General features: G+C 40.6%; 2 protein-coding genes across 3 annotated transcripts in view; one reads left to right on the plus strand and one right to left on the minus strand.

Moving 5' to 3' along the window:
- Positions 1-11,427, plus strand: part of CDC14B (cell division cycle 14B) — a 163,362-nt gene extending 151,935 nt beyond the window's left edge. Inside the window, exon 13 of the mRNA XM_070375305.1 lies at positions 10,423-11,427. Within this exon, the coding sequence (XP_070231406.1) occupies positions 10,423-10,504 (82 nt within the window). The 3' untranslated portion in view covers positions 10,505-11,427. The remainder of the gene's footprint in view (positions 1-10,422) is intronic.
- HABP4 (hyaluronan binding protein 4) overlaps positions 1-18,336 on the minus strand; it is a 34,873-nt gene extending 16,537 nt beyond the window's left edge. The window contains exons 1-5 of one of the 2 annotated variants that reach the window (XM_014480913.2): positions 17,881-18,336; positions 13,325-13,487; positions 6,302-6,463; positions 6,021-6,089; positions 3,970-4,053 (exon numbers count right to left, since the gene is read on the minus strand). In XM_014480913.2, the coding sequence (XP_014336399.2) occupies positions 3,970-4,053; positions 6,021-6,089; positions 6,302-6,463; positions 13,325-13,487; positions 17,881-18,241 (839 nt within the window). In that variant the 5' untranslated portion in view covers positions 18,242-18,336. The remainder of the gene's footprint in view (positions 1-3,969; positions 4,054-6,020; positions 6,090-6,301; positions 6,464-13,324; positions 13,488-17,880) is intronic. The other variant, XM_070375310.1, reaches the window with a different exon arrangement.
- Positions 18,337-18,559: the final 223 nt, after the last annotated feature.

Raw genomic sequence — 18,559 nt, forward strand, 5'->3', positions numbered from 1 at the left:
TCTATTTCTTTAATTAAATACACTTCTTAGTTGTTCTGAATAGTAAATTAACAGCTTTCACAATCATCAATCATTGCAGCACTTTACTCTTCTAATAAGTAACAATAATAATAGTAGATATTTATATAGCTGGCCCCACCCCACATGAAACTCATGCACACCCAACCAACCCTTCTGACAGCCTTCAGATGTAGGTGCTATTATTATTCTCATTTTACAGATGAAAAGAACTGAGGCACAGAAAGATGAAATAACTTGCCCAAACTAGTAAATGGCAGAGCTGGGATTTGAACCCAGAACACTGGCCCAGAGTCTCTGCTCTTAACCACTTGATACCCTGCCTCTTCACAGCGGAAGGATGAGTAAGAGCTAAATAAATAGGTGACGGGGCTGTAGAAGAGAAGTATAGAAAAACAAGAAAACAGCACTTGTGAAAGCTTTTTGGCAGGTATGGTTAGGAGCTAGAGAAAGGTGCTTGCGAACAAGAAAAAGGGCCATGTGGTAAACATGTGGAAAAGGCATAGGCGTGTTGAACCTGAGGGCTCTTTGGGGATCAGGCCATGCAGGACTGCGCAGGTCAAGGCAAGGGACAGAAAAAGGACAGGAAGCCACTGGGGGTAGGGTCTTAGTGGGAGCACGCCGATCAGAATGGCAGTGTGAAAGCCACTTTGGTGTGGAACAGGTTGATAGAAGCTGAGAATACAGGGAGCCCCCTTAGGAGCTCTGGTGAGAGAACAGACAGCAGTAGCTGAGACTAAGGTGGTGAGTGGAGATGGTAGATACAAAAAGGTACAAATCCTCAGGGTAGAGTGACAGATTGGATTCTGGAGAGACAGCAGGTCAAGAAGAAGGAAATCTCAAGAATGACTCCTAGGTTTCTGGTTTATGCAACTGGATAAGTGCTGATGCTGTTCTGAAAGACCGAAACACCTAATGAGAATGGGGACTTCCCTCGTGGCACAGACGGTAAAAAATCTTCCTGCATTGCAGGGAGAGCCGGGTTCTATCCCTGAGTTGGGAAGATCCCCTGGAGGAGGGCATGGCAACCCACTCCAGTATTCTTCCTTGGAGAATCCCCATGGACAGAGCATCCGGGCAGGCTACAGTCCATGGGGTTGCAAAGAGTCGAACACGACTGAGTGACTAAGCACACAGTGAAAATGGGGTCTATGGACCTCAGTTCTGGCCACGGTGGGCATGAGGTGTATTTGGGATGCTGATGGGGAGGTGTTCAGGAGAAAGATGGACACACGGGCCTAGAATCCATATTGAAGGCTGGAGCCAGAGGTATATGTTCCGGAGTCAGGAGATAAACGACAATTCAAGCTGCAGGAGTGCATGAGATATTATAAACAGACATCAGACACATAGAAGAGGGTCTAAGGCAGAGCCCTGAAGAACTCAACATTCTAAAAGAGCAGAAAGACAAGGTTGAGCCTGCAAGGGAGGAACTGATGGTTGTGGTTAAGTGGAAATCAACACAGGCATACCTTGTTTTATTGTGCTTCACAGAGTCTGCCTTTTTTGTTTGATTTTCACAAAATTTTATTTTTTTTAAACCTTCTATTTTTTTTTTAATTGGAGGATAATTGCTTTACAATATTGTGTTGGCCTCTGCCATACATCAACATGAATCAGCCACAGGTATATATATGTTCCCTCCCTCCTGAATCCCCCTCCCATCTCCCATGCCATCTCAGTCCTCTAAGTTGTCACAGAGCACTGGGTTGAGCTCCCAGATTCTGCCTTTTTAACATATTAAATATCTGTGGCAGCCCAGGCTAGCAGCACTATTTTCTCAATAGTATTTGCTCACTTGATGTCTCTGTGTCACACTTCGGTAATTCTCGAAATATTTCCAACTTTTCATTACTGTTATATTTGTCATGGTAATCTGTGACCCAAGGTCCACAGACATCACTACTGTAATTGTCTTGGAATGCCACCAGTTGCACCCACATAAGACAATGAACATGATGAGTAACTGCTATATGTGGTTCTGACTGCTCCACTAACTGGTCTTTCCATCTCTCTCCTGGTGCCTCCCTATTCCCTGAGACACAATAATATTGAAATTAGGCCAACTAATAACCCTATAATGGCCTCAAAGTGTTCAAATGAAGAGTCAATCAATATGGCAAGCTTCATTGTTGTCTTATTTTAAGAAACTGCGTAGTCACCCCAACCTTCAACAACCATCACCTCCATCAAACACCAGCAACAACATCAAGGCAAGACCCTCCACCAGCAAAAAGGTTATAACTCACTGAAGACACCAATGATGGCATCTTTTAGCAATAAAGTATTTTTAACTTAAGGTACGCACATTGGTTTTTTTAGACACAATGCTATTGTACACTTAATAGACTACACTATAGTGTAAACATGATTTTTATATGCACTGGGAAACCAAAAACTGTTGTGTGACTCACTTTATTGTGATATTAGCTTTAATGATGTGGTTTGGAATCAAACCCACAATATCTCTGAGGTATGGATGTGAGAGTTGGACTGTGAAGAAGGCTGAACGCCGAAGAATTGATGCTTTTGAGCTGTGGTGTTGGAGAAGACTCTTGAGAGTCCCTTGGACTGCAAGGAGATCCAACCAGTCCATTCTGAAGCAGATCAGCCCTGGGATTTCTTTGGAAGGAATGATGCTAAAGCTGAAACTCCAGTACTTTGGCCACCTCATGCGAAGAGTTGACTCATTGGAAAAGACTCTGATGCTGGGAGGGATTGGGGGCAGGAGGAGAAGGGGACGACAGAGGATGAGATGGCTGGATGGCATCACTGACTCGATGGACGTGAGTCTGAGTGAACTCCGGGAGTTGGTGAGGGACAGGGAGGCCTGGCGTGCTATGATCTGATCTGATCTGATCTGATCTGATGCTTGTAAAGTCAAATGTTCTGAGAGATCAAGAAAGTTGTAGACTGAAATATCTGTTAGATCTGGAGACATGTGATGACTGTTTCAAAAGAGTGGTGAGGACAGAGCCAGGCCTGGAGTGAAGTGAGGATGAAATGAAGAGGAAGTGAAGGGGAAGAAATGAAAAAAGAGTGCACACAACCCCGAAAAGGAAGGTGGATGAGAATGTAGGGGCAACGAGAGGCTTAAAACAAGAGAGACTTAGCACATATAAAATGCTGACTGGAAGACCAGATTTGGCGGGAAGAAGGTGAGTATGTCTGAAAAGGAAAGAGCTAACTGAGATTTCAGTGAAGTCAGAAGGAAATACGAACCAAAGGCTGAAGAGGTTGGTGGTGAGACTCTATTTTACCATGAGGAAAGAAGCCCAGGAGAGTGTGAGGTTCTCATCTGATGGCTTCTAATTTCTCTGTGGCATAGGAAGCAAAGTTGTACTCAGAAAATAAAAGAGGAGGTATGAATGTCGGAAGGATAGAAGAAGGAGAAAGTGGGAAGCAGTGTCAGGGCTTTGAGGGGACAAGAACTGAACCGGTCATTGTAGTGGGTTGGGGGGAAGAGTGATCCAAGAAATGGGCATTGCTGGGCAGTGTTGAGGGCTCATCTCAAAATTTGGTGATCAGGAATTTACAGGAGTTCCCATCAGCCTGCTGAGGGACTTGCAATACTCAGTCTGTGGGTGCAAGTAGAGAGATGGCAGATGGCTATCAGTTGTCCAGGAGGTGGATTCTGCTAGCAAGATACTCATAGACCCCACGGGCAAGGGTGCTAGAGATGGACTAAGGAACTAAGCTCCATGAAGAAAACAGGGAAGGAGGGACCAGAAGAAAATAAAAGGACAAAACATAGGGGTACTGAGAGAGAGAAACTAGTTACAGTACAGGCTGCTGATGATTTGAATTAATTAGTTTGATTATTCATTAACACATTAAGACCAATCCTCTGTGACATGATAAAAGGCTGAGCTTCCTGTTCTATGAAGACTTCGTATAAATCTTTAAGAAAAAGACCAACAACCCAATGGGGAAAATGAATGAAATACCCACTTAGCTGGAGATTCATCCTCCAGAGGGCCCAGGGACTCCTCCACCACTGTGGTCTCTTCCATGGGGGCAGCCGGGTCCGTGTCACTGCAAAGCGGCAAGAACCAGTCTAATCAAACAAATCTGTTTACATCAATGACCTTCTATATTCAAGACAGAAAAAAACACACTTTAATGCCCTTTTTCCCTCAAGGAATTAATATGTACATACAAGTAACCCACATCAAAATAAAAAGAGAAAAAAATGCTCTTAATTGCTAATCCATATAAATTATTTCCAAAAATGTAAAAGTATTTGATAAATACAAGTTTTTATTGATGGACTAAAATTAAAAACATATTGGAAAGGATCAGAACAACTATTCAAATCTGTTATTATCCTAGGAAATTCCAAATATTAACAGGAACCATAAAAATTCTCAATGTGTAAGCCTTAAATGACTTAAAATAGATAAGAATATGCCTATCATATCAAACTTTATCAAACTTTAAAAAATGGCAAGAAAGTAGAAACATTCCATAAAAAGGAATGTGTAGGATTACAAAAAGGTGTAATTACCAGATTACCAGAAAAATAAGGCTTTGAAACATTAATTTATATACTGTCACATCTAAATATACAATCTACAGATTAGAAATTAGAGCACAAAAAAAATAAAAAAATTAAAAAAAAAGAAATTAGAGCACAATGAAAAACAATTTGAATTTTAACTGCATAATAATCTTAATTTTTATGTTGATATTAATCCTATATGAATATTGCTTTTTAAAAAAGTATTAGCAAAAGAAATTTCATTCTCATGAAACCCAGAGGGGCCTGGCGGGTTACAGTCCATGGGGTTGCAAAGAATTGAACATGACTGAGTGACTAAGCACATGACTGGACTATATCATGGTGGCAAATCAAAATCTCAGTGTATTAAATAAGAATTTAAAGTCTTATGCTACAAAAAAACATTCAATTACAGATTATTACCACCTAAGAGCTTTGACTTTGTAACTCACAAAGCAATCTAAAGTAAGTGCCCTGGGATATGCGTCATTGTAACATTGGGACATACCACCTACTAGGAGCACATTTTGGTCTCTTCCAAGGCCAACACTTACCTCTTAGAGTAAGTAATCATTTGGAGCCAAAATGATTTTAAATTGAAATGCAAACTGAAATGAGGTGGTAGTATTAAATAAGGTGGTAAATCAGATGATTCAGAAGGTACTTGTATATTTTAAAAAATATATTATCACAGTAAAATAAAATGAAATGATCTGTAAACATTTAACAAGTTTCTTTTCAAGGACAACACAGATATGCAATGGTAGTAAATCTAACTTTATATTTGCTGTTATCGTATACATTTCTTTTTAAGGATAAAAATTTAAGAAAAATAAGTTTATGTAAAAAATTTAATTCTTCAAAAGAAGAAATGTGGAAGTCTTGATCTCCTCAAGCCTTCAAACTTGTTTAAAGCTTGCCCTACAACACATCCTAGGGCAACTCATTCCTCATATTTCCCTGCAGCCCTGAAATAACAGAAACAGCAGAACTAAGTACCTCCCCTAAATAGCAAAACCGGTTCAAATCTGAGATACCATAAAACCTCAGAGAAATGCCAGATTTGAACCTCAGGTGGAACTTGTCATTGAGCTTGGATCTGCAAATAATTTTATAAGATCAAGATACAATATATATAAAAACTTTGGAAGGTCACAGAGAAATAAAGTATAGAATATCTAGTAATTTAAAAAAGCAATCAGACGCATAGGTAAATATACAGTGCCATATGCTTGGGATATGAACAAATATACAAATTTACTTGGCTAAATAAGACAAAAGAATTTTGAAAGTGGTTTCAAAGCTAACTACAACATAGCAAACCTGTTTTTAAAAGTTATCTCATGAAACAAAAGCTTAAATTCAATTTCTATATAAAGCACACAAGTATAAAGACACCACAAGCATACCACAGAGGACATAATCTTCAAGACAGGCAAACAAAGGTCCAGATATTTCCACTTAATTGCAGGTTCACAGAAGATACATATTTGCACCATACCTGGTATCTTTACCTGATCCCCAGGTGCGAACTCCATATCCTCCCATGTTGTCTTCAGTTTTGCTTGCTCTAGACAAAGAAAAAGTATTCCCTTAAACTAGAAACCTGTCTCCAGTCAATCTCCAAATTAGAAAAGTTGATCAGAAAGCTGTCCCAGGATCAGCTCCCTCAGGAATAATTGCATACTAATATAAAGTCAACTAAATATTAACATACAACAGATTCACACCATATATTACATCAAGATCTTAAAGAGACAATAGTATTACAAAGAAACTTACATTTTATCATTCCCACCGTATCTCTCAAATTCTCGTTTCCCTCTCTGGTCAAAACCGTCAAAAGTTCTGTTCCCAGGACCACCTCTGCCTCTGCTTCGCATGCCCCCTCTTGGGCCTCCACGTCCTCGCAGTGGTCTGTCTCGATCAAACCTGTCAATCGGTCTAGGAAGAAATGAGTACCATAAAAAGTGGTGAACTGAATTAAAGAGCTAAGGCTTTTTTTTTTTTTTTTTGAGGAAAAAAAAATTCTAGAAGTTCATTATGGCTATAGTATGTTGGAAAGAACATATGTTGTGGCTTGAATAATAAATTAATAATTAAATTTTACTGAGCACATACCACCTTTGACACTGTTTGTGCTCTTGGCATACAGTTTATTCATTATAACTAGTGCCCACAGATGAGGAAAATAGCTGAAGATGATGTCCTTGTTAAATCCAGTAGCCACTTGTGTCTCTAGGTCATTTGACCCCTATGCATCATTTGATACTGCCAACCACTAGTTTTCCTCTGCTCTTTCTGGCTTCCCTTTCCCTGTTCGTCCTTAAAAAGTTCTTTTTGCAATAGGTAACATCCAAACATTCACAAGGTACTCATCCTGTTTCTTGGGTACCCAATTCGACTTCTTGGAGCCAGGGACTGCAGTCACATATAAAGAAAGGAGGGAGGAGGGTTCAGGATGGGGAACACATGTATACCTGTGGCGGATTCATTTCGATATTTGGCAAAACCAATACAATATTGTAAAGTTTAAAAATAAAATAAAATTAAAAAAAAAAAGAAAGGTTCCATACCTTGTCTTTTTAAGGAACATGTCTTGGATACCCTTCTTCTGGATACCCACCCATCTGTCTAAGAATATCAGCATTCCCGCCTCCCCACTCCTGCACACACCATCCTCATCTCTATGCTATTGATATGTGACCCTTTCATGTGCCCCTGTGTCTCTCATTTGGGGGTCTCTCTGATTCCAGGTCATAAAGACAGTTACTTCCTGGACATTTCTCCGTGTCACCTCATGTCCCTGAAGATACATGACCAACACTAACCAAGGGATTAGTGTTATGCTCCCCCTATGGTCCCTAACTCACATCACAGAAGTATCCAAAGAATCTGCCTTTTCTCACTCTTCCCCCGCCACACCCCCTGGATCCAGGGCCTGACTGTGCGCTTCTCCTCACTCTGCTCTTGGCTGCCACCGGGTCACAGTCACTCTTTATAGGAACTTGTTTCTCCTCCATTAGACTCAAAGCTTCTGCAGGAAGAATCTCATCTTTTTCATTGTTAAACCTTACGTTAATAAGATAAATTATATATATTTTTAATTTGTCAAGACTTTGAAAAACATTGAAAGCAACAAATTACTTATTGAAATCTAGTGACATTAGTGGCTCAAACACCAGAACTGGAGATGTATTTCAGTCTACTTTTAGGGCTGAAAATGTTACCTTAAAAAGCTACTATAGATCGTGGATAAAAACACAAAATTCACAATTCTCCTTACTCAAAAAGATGAAAAAATACAGAAGCACTGATCATTAACTTTATGCCAGTCTCTTTCAAGAAACATCACCCTAAATCAGTTTCCCAAGTTGGCTTTTTCTGTCTCCCACCTCCTCTGACCAAAACCAAAATTTTAAATGGAGACTATTGTAGAATATGATTCCACATTACAGTAAATATCTAAAGCAGAGTTCTAAAACAATAATAAATGAAAAGTAACAGTAAGTTCTTAACCGGGAAGCTCGACAGGGCCGTAAAAGGAGTCTACCTAAAAACTGAGAGGAAATGGAGCATAAAACCATATGTGGAAAATAATGTGAGTAAAAATTAGGTTTAAATGTACATGAAATCTAGATCAGATACTGATAAAATAACAAATTCATTAAAAATATGATAGTAACTGAAACTGGTCCCCAAAACAGCTTTGTGGTCTGGTTTATTTTAATCCCTTAAATAATTTTTCTTTATCCCACAGGTTTACCCCACCTCTACCCCATCCCAATTAAAAGTATTCTCAAGTGCTTCCTTATAATTCCCTTCTTATAAAAGATATCCTCTATTTTTTATAGATTGGTAAGCATTGAGGAATCCTCGACTCCACTTAGGAAGCTTTATCATGACATACAAGCAAAAAGAAAACAATATTGCACTGGGCCAACCGTCCCATCCCACTTTTCAGTTCAATTCAGTTCAATCACTCAGTCGTGTCTGACTCTTTGTGACCCCATAGACTGCAGCATGCCAGGCCTCCCTGTCCATCACCAACTCCCGGCGTTCACCCAAACTCATGTCAATTGAGTTGGTGATGCCATCCAACCATCTCATCCTCTGTCGTCCCCTTCTCCTCCTCCCCTCAGTCTTTACCAGCATCAGGAAAAGCATCTTTTCAAATGAGTCATCTCTTCGCATCAGGTGGCCAAAGTATTGGAGTTTCAGCTTCAACATCAGTCCTTCCAATGAACACTCAGGGCTAATCTCCTTTAGGATGGACTAGTTGGATCTCCTCACAGTCCAAGGGACTCTCAAGAGTCTTTTCCAACACCACAGGTCAAAAGCATCAATTCTTCAGTGCTCAGCTTTCTTTATAGTCCAACTCTCACATCCATACATGACTACTGGAAAAACCATAGCCTTGACTAGATGGACCTTTGTCAGCAAAGTAATGTCTCTGCTTTTTAATATGCTGTCTAGGTTGGTCATAACTTTCCTTTCAAGGAGTAAGTGTCTTTTAATTTCATGGCGGCAGTCACCATCTGCAGTGATTTTGGAGCCAAAAAAAATAAAGTCTCTCGCTGTTTCCAGTTTCTCCATCTATTACATCCCTGTAATTACTCTCTTACCGTAGTTCCAATAAGTAGACATGAGTACAGGTTTTACAGGTAAAGGGAATGAAGTTTATGGAGGGAGAAATTGGGAGTTAATGTTTAATGGGTATAACTTGGGAAGATGAAAAATTTTCTGGAGATGGATAGTGGTGATGATTGCACAACAATTAGAATGTATTTAATGTCCCTGCACTGTACACTTAAAACATGTGATGCATCATCATGTGTGCATGTTCAGTTGTGTCCAACTCTTTGCAACCACATGGACTGTAGCCCACCAGACTCCTCTGTCCATGGCATTTTCCAGGCAAGAATACTGGAGTGGGTTGCCATTTCCTACTCCAAGGGATCTTTCTGACCCAGGGATCGAACCTGCATCTCTTGCATCTCCCACATTGGCAGGCAGATTCTTTATCATTTTACTACAAGTTTTAAGGCTCCAGGAGTTGGTGATGGACAGGGAAGCCTGGCATGCTGTAGTCCATGGGGTCGCAAAGAGTGGGACATGACTGAGCAACTGAACTGAACTGAACAAGTTTTAAAAATTCTTCCTGGTGAGGAAGAAAAAAAATTTAGACTTCTGAGTAAGTGATTCTTTTAGGACTGGAGCTGACTTTAAATGACCAGACGTAAACTGCAGAAAGAGCCAAAGAAAGAATCAAACTGTATGGAGTCAGAATAATTATCCAGACTAATTTCCTAACAGTCTGTTCTAAGAGTGTACTTAAGAGTTCATCATTTGGAGAATAAAGAAAAATTCTTACTGCATTAAAAACAGTAGCTGCATTCCCAGAATATATACAAGTGACACGGCTGATCTCTGTACCTAAGCCACACGACAGTTACTTGCAGCACCATCCATGGCTATTGCTTCTATGTGAAAACTATGTTCTGCTCTAGGGGAATAAAAATCCATGCCACTAAAACTCTGGGCATATCCTTATCCATAAATTGAGAGGACTGAATTAAGTAGTCTGTTAAGATTATCGAAATCCTATATACAATAAACATGCCCAATAAACATATATAGATATCAAATAAAGGTCAAATTTTATCGTACTGAAGTCTATAGAAAGTGCTATGAGAAATGCTCTTATAGATTACTATTAACAGCAACAGAATAAACTGACATGTTACTAGCGTGGTGATTTATCATTATGGAGTTGGTGATGGACAGGGAGGCCTGGCATGCTGCGATTCATGGGGTCGCAAAGAGTCGGACACGACTGAGTGACTGATCTCATCTGATCTGATTAATAGTCCCCTCCAATTTTTGTTTGTTTCACACTACAGGTACCAATCCAACCTCATACTGAAGTACCAACTGGGTCCCAGATTTGGATACATGATACACAGTGGAGAACCACTGCTTTAAGACCCTAATTGGGATTCCTACTTTAAGAACTACATCTAGGAAAGGCCTTGTATGTGTAAAAGGCTGCTCACTGAGTATTATTCATGAAGCAAAAAGCTGAGCAAAGATCCAACGCTAATGGAATAATTACATTATAATACTCCAAACAAAAGATCATAACAGAACCATTAGAAATGCTCACCAACACTGTCCATGACATCATCGTTAATGACTTCTACTTGTCAAGTGGAAAAGAAAGAATATATAGTACTCAGTGTATATGCACTGGTGAAGAGTTAAACCGTAGTCACCTCAAATGGTAAAAGAGTGGTTTAAATTTTTTTTTTAATTTTATTCATTTTCTGAATTTTCTAAAGTGACTATAAAATTATTTTTATTAAAGATCTTATGGCTGTTTATCAAATGAAAAGTATTTTTTAAGAAAAGAGGAAAATTATCTTTTCTGATAGTACAAGACTTCACAAAATATATTTTCAAATTTCCTTGAAAGTAAACATTTCCTACATATTCCTAATATGATACACGGAAGGACACAGCCATCACACTTCTATTGTATCCCTGCCAAAATGCAGGACCTTGTCTCATGAGGAAACAGCAGGCAAATTCAACTCCGGACTGTTCTACAGAATAACTGGTTCATGTTCTTCAAAAATGTCAACTCCATAAATAAATGAAAAACTAAAGAGCTGTCTTAAGACTAAATGCAATACATGGAACCTCGCTGGCGATACAGTGGTTAAGAATTTGCCTTCTAATGCCGGGGATGTGGGTTCAATCCCTGGTCAGGGGGAACTAAGCCATGGGGCAACTAAGCCCAGCTGGAGAGCCAGTACACTCTAGAGCCCATGCTCTGCAATGAGAAGCCCGTGTGCCCCAATGAGAGAAGTCCCCATGTACCACAACAAAGACCCAAAGCAGCCTAAATAAATAAATAAGTAAATGTAATGCACATTCCTGGACTCTGAACTGATTTTTTCCTTTTGCTAGCATATTAAAAAGCAGAGACATTACTTTGCCAACAAGGGTTCATCTAGTCAAGGCTATGGTTTTTCCAGTGGTCATGTATGGATGTGAGAGTTGGACTGTGAAGAAAGTTGAGCACCGAAGAATTGATGCTTTTGAACTGTGGTGTTGGAGAAGACTCTTGAGAGTCCCTTGGACTGCAAGGAGATCCAACCAGTCCATCCTAAAGGAGATCAGTCCTGGGTGTTCACTGGAAGGACTGATCCTGAAGCTGAAACTCCAAAACTTTGGCCACCTCATGCGAAGAGTTGACTCATTGGAAAAGACCCTGATGCTGGGAGGGATTGGGGGCCGGAGGAGAAGGGGACGACAGAGGATGAGATGGCTGGATGGCATCGCCGACTCGATGGACATGGGTTTGGGTGAACTCATGGGGTTGCAAAGAGTCAGACATGACTGAGTGACTGAACTGAACTGAAAGGGATATTAATAGGACAATTGGTACAGTTTGAGTAGTCTATAGATTACATGATTCAGATAATTAGATAATAAGTATTGCAGCAATGTTAATGAGTTTGATAACTGAACCATGTTTTTAGGAAACATTCCTGCATCTTACTCTCAAAAGCCAAAGAAAAAAGATGTGTGTGTGTGTGTGTGTGTGTGTGTAACAGAGAGAGAAAAGGAGAAAGAGAAGGAGAGAGGAAGGGAGGAGTATGATAAAGAAAAGGTGGTAAAAAGTTTTTGGAGAATCTGGACGAGGATATACGGGGATTTCTTTATACAATTCTTGCAACTTTCTGTAAATCATCCCTCAATAAGGCATTTTTTTCATGTTAATATATACTTATCCTTTAAAAAAAACTCATAATTTTGCTACTAAAAAAGCTGGAAACTTGACTTATAATTTATTTCCACAGAATAAATCCCTGAAGTAGGGGGGAAATACACAAATGCTTCCCCAATAAGCAGCTCTGATCTAGAAGGCTTTCTGTAAGCAAGCAGAATATAGTGGTTGCATAGCTAATTTGAACTAATCACCCCCAAAAAGCAGAATTAAACCTTTCTCTTGCCTTCATCCTCTAACATGGTGGCAGATATACCATCTCTGTTTTGAATGTGTAATGAAATACATAGTCAAGAAGTTAAAAGACTTTGGGAACAACAGATCCCTTGACATTAAACTGTACATTATTCTAGTCTCTTTTAGCTTTTTAAACTTTCTATTCCTTTAAATGTGATTCACAAGTAGTTTTGTTTTAACCTAAATCCAGTGCTATGTAGGTTTAATAATTAAAAACTTGAGGCAGCAAGTATCCATCCTGTTAATACTAAGCATAAGACATTAAGAACTGCTTCCTGCGTTCAGGTGGGTATGATAGCCCACATACTGCCACGTTACTCAGACTATATCAGCCTGAGACCATCTTCCAGGTCAGAGCACTCTCTAGAGAAGGCATGGAAGCCTTAAACTGGCATTACACATTCTATCAGTTTTTTGGTCAAATTTCATCATAAATTTGTTTAAATTCATTAGTGGTCCAAATTAGTTCTACTAAATCAAGAACATAATTATATCTCTGGGCTAAACTTCAAAAGAAAATTTAGCATACTCCTGTAGAGTTTGTTATAAGAATGTCTTTCAAAGTTATCAAAAAATTATCCACTTTTTATTTTGTAATCATTTCCTGAACCAATGGGAGATCCTTCATGTGTTACCTAAAGCCGTATGACTTGTTACTTAGATTGGCAAACTATTCCCAGGACTGGCACCACCAAAAGTTTGCAAAGGCTCATAGTTCTCTGAAAATCCTTCTGGTTCCTCCAACCCTCCAAGCTGAGGTCTGCAGTACCTACTTTTCATCTGTAAACTTCTCAGGTGGAAAATCCGCCTGCCTCTCGGTGTCATAGGGTCGATATTCCCTGTAGGATCTCCGCTCTGCTCTATCAAGCGTCACCTCTGTCCCTCGGCTATCACTCCATCCTTGCGGCTCCCCTCTTCTGAGAGTTCGCTTCTGGCCTGAGAGGGAGAAATCAAAGGGAAGAACTAGAACCAAAGTCGGCAGCAGCACATTATTACAGGTACTTTTAAATTTCACTTTTCTAGAAATCAATGTCATAGGAATATTTGGGAAGTTTGAAAAACTTTAGAGAGAAAAAAAGTTGCTGATATTACTACTGCCCAGAGTTGTCTTTTAATAAAACTTTGACATTACCATTGAAGCATATGCTTTCCCTTATGTCCTAGAAAATATGATAAGATAAACTATAGCAACTAACCTACAATTAAGTGTCTCACAATGACTTTGTGATAGCTACTGAAGATATATATCAACTACATTTCACAAGAGCAGCTTTATCAAAACATGGTAGTTAAGGTCTTTCCAGAAAAGTAAAAGACAAATACCCTGTGTTTGGAATCCCACCTATAGTTTATCATTCATTACCTAATACACTTTTCATTTTTAAATAGTTTGTACCATTATAATTATTCTCATTTGAAAACAGATTTTCCTGTTCTTTGATGGGATTTATATATTCATAATCACACTTCTCAAATATGAGGCCAAGTTGGTATTTGCCAACTCATGTAAGGGCCGGCCAGCATTTGAAGGGGTATCTCCTGTCCATGGAGAGGCCGGCACTGAGGAGCCTGGGGCTGGGGCCACTCCAGTCATCTCTATTCTCCCTTTACCCTTCTCAGTTTTGACACTTTAAAAATTTTCAGCAGAGTCTATGTCTTAAGGCATCTATTATTTGGTAAAATCAATGTATTATGAAGAACATTGTTACTTCTTAAATAATCTTCCAAAAATATGTTTATTCTTCCCTTGTATACATTTAGTAGGTCTCCATCTCAAATATTATATATAACTTTTATTTTAGTAGCTTCGATTTTTCTTGGTATAAGTCACCGTTCACATTCATTGTATGGTTGTAAAATATATTAAATGTATTTCCATTAATGGGTATTATTTAAACTACTGGGTTCCTTTCTTATTTAGGAGATACTCAAGACTCTTAAGGAATATATGTTTACCTGTATTCTATTTTCCCATTTAATATTTTCTATCAAAAGTTTATAAAGAAGGCACATGTAAATATTAACCTAGTTTCAATAGCTTACTGATCTCATTTTAAAGCAAAAATCATGTTTGCAACATCACTAACACAAAACTGTACAATTTATTATTTGTTAGTTAATTACTTGAAATGTGAAATGTTACACAACAGACCTAAGTTCAATCTTAAGTTAATGTCCCATTAACCTAGGAAATGCTCAAATCTGATTTGAATCCTGAAGCCACAATCTAAACTTGTGACATGTTTAGGATACAGGAAAGATGTTATCATAAATAAAGCATTATGCTTTTATTTCAGAAACAAAACAGAGACTAACACTCATACCCAGCTGTCCAGGAGTACGCAAAGCCATATCCAAGGGCACACGTTACTAAGAGATATCAAATTTGGAAGAGGCATTTAAAATGTAAGGCAAAAATGTTATTATGAAAGTTAACTAACAAGTTGAAAACTGTAATAGACTATGACATAATAGCCATCAGCAAGTACCTCAACAGTAATAATACTTTCCCCTCAATGTAAAAAGTTATTTTAATACAGTTTCAAATTTCCTATCCATAACCTATAACTTATACTAAATATCTCCACTTAACCACACTTAAGAGCTTATTTCCACCTTCCAGTTTTCAGTTATTTTTAAAACTGTATCAATTAAATTTGGAATTCATCATTCAAAACTTAAAATGACATTTGCTACATACTTTATACTACAGCATCTTCCAAAGCTTCTGTGTATAAGCTGAAAAGCATTAAATATGACCTGGCAATTTATTAGAATAATTATCAATACCCTGCAAACATTTCATTTTCTTTCCAAAATCCAAAAAACAAAGATAATAGAGGTCCAGTTTTTCCCACAACTTACTACTAAGAGATCAGGACTGCAACTGAAGCTAGTCGTTCTGTGCTGGATCAGCAGCTCCAAGTGGATAATGCAAACACTGAATTTTACTAGCCCTTTCGAAATAAAGGCTGGCATATGCAGTTTGATCACTGATCTAACCCCAGCCCACATAAAGAGACAGAATACTGTAAAATTTACAGTGCAATTTCCCTGAAATAAAGTTGAGCTTTGACTTGGAGAATTTCTGAAAGGCCAGGAAAAGCAAAGCTGAAACAGCCTCTGAAGACTTAAAGAATACATTTTTTGAGTAAGGGTCTATATTGTCAAATAGTGAAGGATATTAAAAATCTATTTCTATGGGAAAATCTTATGATTTTCACATTCTTTTGTGATTAATGTTTCTGTTATATGTCAAACTTGTTTTGACTTTGACTCTTGTCTACACTAAGTATTCACTTTTAATAGCCAAATAAACTTTAAAAACTTGAGTGTTAGAGAAGTACAGTCCATATCAATTAGGGTTACAAAACCTTAAGAGGGAAGCTCTCTAACACCCATTACAGATAAATTCAGTATAGTAACTGCACAAATGGAAATTAATGACCTGTTTGCTCCTGAAATAACACACTTGAAAAAGAACTAGAACTACAAAACTTCCATTCTAACTACAAAATTAACTAAAATTCTTTAATACAGATCTCAAAACCCAGATGACCTGGATTATAAACAATTGACAGAAAAAGTTATTAGCATACTACATTATAATGCTAAGTTTATTTATTATGCTAAATGCAGGGTGCAACTGAGTTTATATGTGTAAATACAAAGTGTTAACAGTAAGAAAAGTATGGATTTTCACTTTACTTCATACACTTCTGAATTGTTTAAAATACAACAAAATGCATGACAATTTTACTAGTAAAAAGGTTAAAAAGCAATACATTAACAGAAAACTAAATTCCGTTTCTCACTAAAAGACAATACATATTTTCACTTCCTAAAAAATAGCTTAGCCTGTCCAATTCTTTTATTACTATGATATTTATCTAAATAGATTTAAGAGAAAAATAGAACATATACAAAATATACAATATATCTCAAGTCTCACTCACTGTTTAAATAGGCTCATATATGTAATTGCCTATCAAGAAATCTTGGGATATCCCAACAGCATTTAAAATAATTGTCAATATTATAATTTAATTTTCTGATTCTCAAGAGATATTGCTGGATTGAACTTTGCACAGATAAAGGTAAACATTACCTAGCTGCAGAAGTCAAGGCCCCAACAATCAAGTCAGGAATTATTCTCTCAGGACTGGGCTGACAATTTTTATCAAGCAAGGAACAAGCCAGTAAAGCCAAGTTGAATACACTGCCAAACACTGGCTGGCGTGGTCGAATCATGCATCTGAAAACTTTTTTCGGAAACCTTAGGACCACTATTTTATTTTTGGAAAACAGAGGAAACACAGGTGGAATCTTGGAGGCTTTACCACTGAAGCAGTTCAGGTGGGAAACGACTCTTAAGCACCATCCATGCCTAGGTGCAGTCAGGAGTACACCAAGCTTTGCACTGGCCATTCTGGCTAAGCAGGGAGTGGGGAACTTTGAATATTCTTGTTGAAAAGGTTAAAACCGCTTTTCTTAAAGCAGCCTGAGTTAATGGCAAGTTACACAAGCCATCAACACTACTTGATGTATTGAAAAACCCGTGCGGGATGACTGTTGTAAGCCACCGTAAGGGAGGTGGATGGGTGAAGGCACAGAGCTTGGAAGGCGCCGGGGACCCCGCGTCAACCCCCGCCGCATTCTGCTCGCGGCTCTGACGTCACAGCCCACCCCCGCGGTCACCCAGGCCTTCCCTCCATCACAGAGGCCCTAGCTCCTCACCCCGGCGATCCTTTCACACACCCCGAGTTCTCGCCGCCACCCTCAGCGGCCGGGTGCGCCCTCCTCCATTCTCCCTAAGAGGCGCTCCCCTCCCTCCTTCCCACGACGCTTCTTTTCGCCTCCCGACGCGAATCTTGCAGAGGTTGGGCTGGAGGATGGAGAAGGTCCCTGCTAGTTTTAGATCTGAGAGCCCTGGGGCAGCGAACCCAGTGTTCGCCCTCATACACCACCCAAGAAATATCCCTCAACTTTGCCCAACTTGTAAAGGCTCAGTCCCACCGTTCAGAAACCCCCTACTCCAAGCCGGCACTCTCCTTCGCTCCCAGAAGGGACTGGGAAAGGCCAGAAGGGGCATGACACTCCCCCCACCCTGTCCTTTTTCCCACCTTCCTCAGCCACTGGGACCCTTAACTTCGGTCAACTCTTCCCAGCGCCCCCTTCCCTTTCTGGAACAGGTTCCAGCGACCCCAGTCTCGCAGTAGCAGGTCCTGGGGCGGCTGAGGAGGAGTGACCTCCATGACCCCATTCTCCTTCCCCTCCCGCCCACCGCGCCCACCCTGGGACACTCAGGTGCCGGGCTGGGCGCGCATACCGGGCGGCTGCGGGCCGCCCCCTGGGCTATCTGGCTGTTGCGAGCTGGGGGCCGGGAGGCTCTTGCGCTCCTTCTGGGACTCCCTCCGGCCGCCGCCCGCGCCGGGTCTGTGGCCCGAGGCCCCAGCCGGGCTCCTGCCGCCGCGGTTGCCAGCCCCGGCCGCCGCCGCCGCCGCCTCGTCGCGCCTCTTGCGCTGCAGCTGCTGCTGGCGCCGGCGTTCGGCCTCGCGCAGGATGTCGAACGGGTCAGACTCATCGTCTAGCAGCTGGTGGAAGCGGTTGGCCACGACGCAGCCGAAACTCTCCTGCATCGCGGCGCCTGCGGCAGCCGCAGCCACAGGACTTCCCAGAGCGCCCTTCATGCCGCCGCGGCCACTGCGGGCCCGCCGCGGGCAGCCCACGCGAGCGAGTCTCAGCGAAGCCGGCGATGAGGACCCATCCTACCCGCAGCTACTGCCCTCCCAGCCCTGCCCTGCCCAGTCCCGTCCCTCCCAGCGCCCGCCCCCGCACCGCGGCCGCCGCCGCCCGCCTAGCTGCTTCCCACCAGCCAATCAGCGCACGAGGGCACGCCCCCTTTCCTAGCCGGCACGCCTGGAAGCCCAATCAGAGGCCGGCTGCTGTCACGTCAGGCGACCTCTATGCCCCGCCCCACGACTCAGCAGGGAGGGGCTGGACCCAAG

This window comes from Bos mutus, chromosome 8 (assembly GCF_027580195.1).
Source record: "Bos mutus isolate GX-2022 chromosome 8, NWIPB_WYAK_1.1, whole genome shotgun sequence".
Taxonomy (NCBI): Eukaryota; Metazoa; Chordata; class Mammalia; order Artiodactyla; family Bovidae; genus Bos; species Bos mutus.